Genomic DNA, 1,147 nt, shown 5'->3' with positions numbered 1-1,147 from the left:
ACAGAGACTGTGGTGCCTGGGGAGTTGACCTGGGAGCGGGGAGTATATACAGAGACTGTGGTGCCTGGGGAGTTGACCTGGGAGGGGGGAGTATATACAGAGACTGTGGTGCCTGGGGAGTTGCCCTCAGACAGAGTGGCTACTGACCCCCTAAAGAAGGGTCACTCAACCCGAAACATCTCTCCACAGATGCTGCCAGACCTACTGAGATTTATCAGCGGTTTCTGATTTCCAGCATCTGCAGCTCTTTGAGTTTTTTTTTTTGGCTCCTGGGCACTGTGCAGTTGTCCCGGTTGGATGGTGTGTCTGCTTGGGTTAAGTGATGCCCTCCATGGCCAAATTGCTGGCCTTGAGCTGGGCTGACCCTTTGAGGACCTGTGTGTTAGCTGAGGGAAGGCTGGTGTTTTGGGGTACAGTGGTTCTCGGGGTTTGGGAGAGGGTTGGTGATGAGGATGTTAATAGTGGGTTGTGCTGGTTCTCTACAGCTCGATGAGAAGGAGAGTAGGCGCCTCTTCCAGCAGATCATCTCGGCAGTGGATTACTGTCACCGACACATGGTGGTACACAGGGACCTGAAGCCAGAGAACGTGCTGCTCGATGCCCAGATGAATGCCAAAATCGCCGACTTTGGTAAGCAGCCCCTAATGACCGAACCCTTGCGTTTCTGGCTCATCACCACTCCTGCTGACAGCACCCCCTGCCCCTCAGAAGGGCAAAAGGCTGAGTCCTGGCTCTGGGTGAACATGACAGTCTGAGGCAGAAAGCTCAGCCTGGAGGCTGGTGCGATACCAAGGAGGCACTGCACTGTTTTTCTGATCGGAAGTTGTCCTGTCAGTTCTCTGAAACCAACCTCCTGTTAATACATTGTACATGGGTGTCCTGTTCAGCAGTAATCCCTGAATCCACATCTGGATTTTACACATCACCTGGTCATTATCCATATTGCCGTTCATGGGATCTCGCTGTGCTCCTCACTAATGCCCTTTGACATCACATAGTGCAGTTTGGAAGTCAGCCTCAGGAAGAGACTGACTAGAGCTGCTGTCTAATAGTGAAGCTGTCTATAAAAAATGGGATAACAAGGTGTAAAGCTGGATGAACACAGCAGGCCGAGCAGGAAGGCTGTCGTTTCGGGCCTAGACCCTGA

The 1,147-nt window shown here is 52.3% G+C and overlaps 1 protein-coding gene across 1 annotated transcript in view; it reads left to right on the top strand.

Moving 5' to 3' along the window:
* Positions 1–630, top strand: part of LOC125482638 (5'-AMP-activated protein kinase catalytic subunit alpha-1-like) — a gene marked incomplete at its 3' end in the record, with an annotated part of 5,250 nt that extends 4,620 nt beyond the window's left edge. Inside the window, exon 3 of the mRNA XM_048594746.1 lies at positions 486–630. Coding sequence (XP_048450703.1) covers positions 486–630 — 145 coding nt within the window. The remainder of the gene's footprint in view (positions 1–485) is intronic.
* Between the last annotated feature and the right edge of the window lie 517 nt (positions 631–1,147).

Source organism: Rhincodon typus, unplaced genomic scaffold (genome assembly GCF_021869965.1).
Source record: "Rhincodon typus isolate 14 unplaced genomic scaffold, sRhiTyp1.1 hic_rhity00014089, whole genome shotgun sequence".
NCBI lineage: Eukaryota > Metazoa > Chordata > Chondrichthyes > Orectolobiformes > Rhincodontidae > Rhincodon > Rhincodon typus.
The sequence above is the reverse complement of the archived record's forward strand: the minus strand, read 5'-3'. Positions and strand labels throughout refer to the sequence as shown.